Raw genomic sequence first — 1,629 nt, 5'->3', positions numbered from 1 at the left:
AAACACATGAAGAGCAGGGGAGACTTAACATGGGTTGGAAACACGAGGGGGAATTAGTAAGAACTAAAATCACCTAGGCATGGTAACAAATGAACTTAGAAAACCTGAAGGGCTTAAACATAAACTATAACATCAAAATGACCTAAAACTCAAAACACTAGGTCGCACGACCCAGGACCATGACAGCCCCAGCATGGAACAGCATAGAGGATAGCACTGGCCACAACAAACTCATAGAAAATCCTGAGCATTGTACGACAGATGTTGAAGGACCTCAGATGCCTCAGAAAATCGAGACGACTTCACACCTTTATGGTCGAATAACTGCTAAGAAACCACTATTAAGAAAAAGAAACAAGTGAAGAGATTTGTTTGTACCAAGAAATGCAAGGAATGGGCATTAGACCAGTGGAAATCTGTGCTTTGGTTAGATGAATCCAAATTTGAGATCTTTGGTTCCCTCTGCCGTGTGCCGTGTCTTTGTGAGACACAGAAAAGGTGAATGGATGGTCTCTACATGCACGGTTCCTACGGTGAAGCATCAAGGACGAGGTGTGATGATGTGTGGGTGCTTTGCTGGCGACACTGTTGGGGAATTATTCAAAACTGAAGGCACAATGAAATCAGCATGGCTCCCACAGCAACCTGCAGCAACATGCCATCCCATCCAGTTTGCGTTTAGTTGTACCATTTTTTTTATCTTTCAACAGGACAATGACCTCAAACATACCTCCAAGCTGTCTGAGGGCTATTTGACCAAGAAGGAGAGTGATGGAGTGCTCTGCCAGATGACCTGGAGTCCACTGTCGCCTAACTTAAAACCAGTCGAGATGGTTTGGGATGAGATGGATGACAGAGCAAAGTCAAAATGGCCAACAAGCGCTTAGCATCTCTGGGAACTCCTTCAATACTGTTGGAAAACCATTTCAGGTTTCATGAAGCTCATCAGGAGAATGCCAAAAGTGTGCAAAGCAATAATCAAAGCAAATTGTGGCTATTTTTAAGAATCTAAAATGTATAACTTGTTTTGAGTTATTTCACACTTTTTTGTTTGCTAAATAATTCCATATATGTTCATTCATAGTTTTGATGCCTTATTTACATTATTTACATTGTGAGAAACTACAATATAAATAATCATGAAAACAAAGACAAACCATTAAATGAGAAGGTGTGCCCAAGCATTTGACTGTTGAATGAAATGAAAAGAAACACCGATAGTGATATATGACAGATACTGTAATAGCTCTCACAGAAAGAACATGAGTCACCTTCTTTGCATTGCTCCTTCAAACATGATTTCAGGAAGTACATCTCTCTCTTTAGTTTTTCATTCTGTTATAAAACAAACAAACAAAAATATATGTCCAGATATATCCTGCAATGTTTCATGCCATTTTTCATGAAAACTCATTGTGGAATATTATGAAGTGAAATCCTGTTAGGGAAAATATTCTAAAATACTTCTTCAGTAAAGACTCAGAGAAGAGAAACACACAGAGTTCTTGCTAGCAAGGGTAGCTCCCTACTGAGAGACTCCGGTCAGGAACTGCCCTGGTCTTTATTTTATACTCCATTGAACGTGTGTGTGTGTGTGTGTGTGTGTGTGTGTGTGTGTGTGTGTGTGTG

General features: G+C 40.0%; 1 protein-coding gene across 1 annotated transcript in view; it reads right to left on the bottom strand.

The window, feature by feature from the left end:
• LOC106456169 (uncharacterized) overlaps window positions 1-1,629 on the bottom strand; it is a 42,134-nt gene that overhangs the window by 37,832 nt on the left and 2,673 nt on the right. Inside the window, exon 12 of the mRNA XM_013910036.1 lies at window positions 1,272-1,335. Coding sequence (XP_013765490.1) covers window positions 1,272-1,335 — 64 coding nt within the window. The remainder of the gene's footprint in view (window positions 1-1,271; window positions 1,336-1,629) is intronic.

Source organism: Pundamilia nyererei, unplaced genomic scaffold, assembly GCF_000239375.1.
Source record: "Pundamilia nyererei isolate P.nyererei 1_Seehausen unplaced genomic scaffold, PunNye1.0 scaffold00035, whole genome shotgun sequence".
Classification (NCBI taxonomy): Eukaryota; Metazoa; Chordata; class Actinopteri; order Cichliformes; family Cichlidae; genus Pundamilia; species Pundamilia nyererei.
The sequence above is the reverse complement of the archived record's forward strand: the minus strand, read 5'-3'. Positions and strand labels throughout refer to the sequence as shown.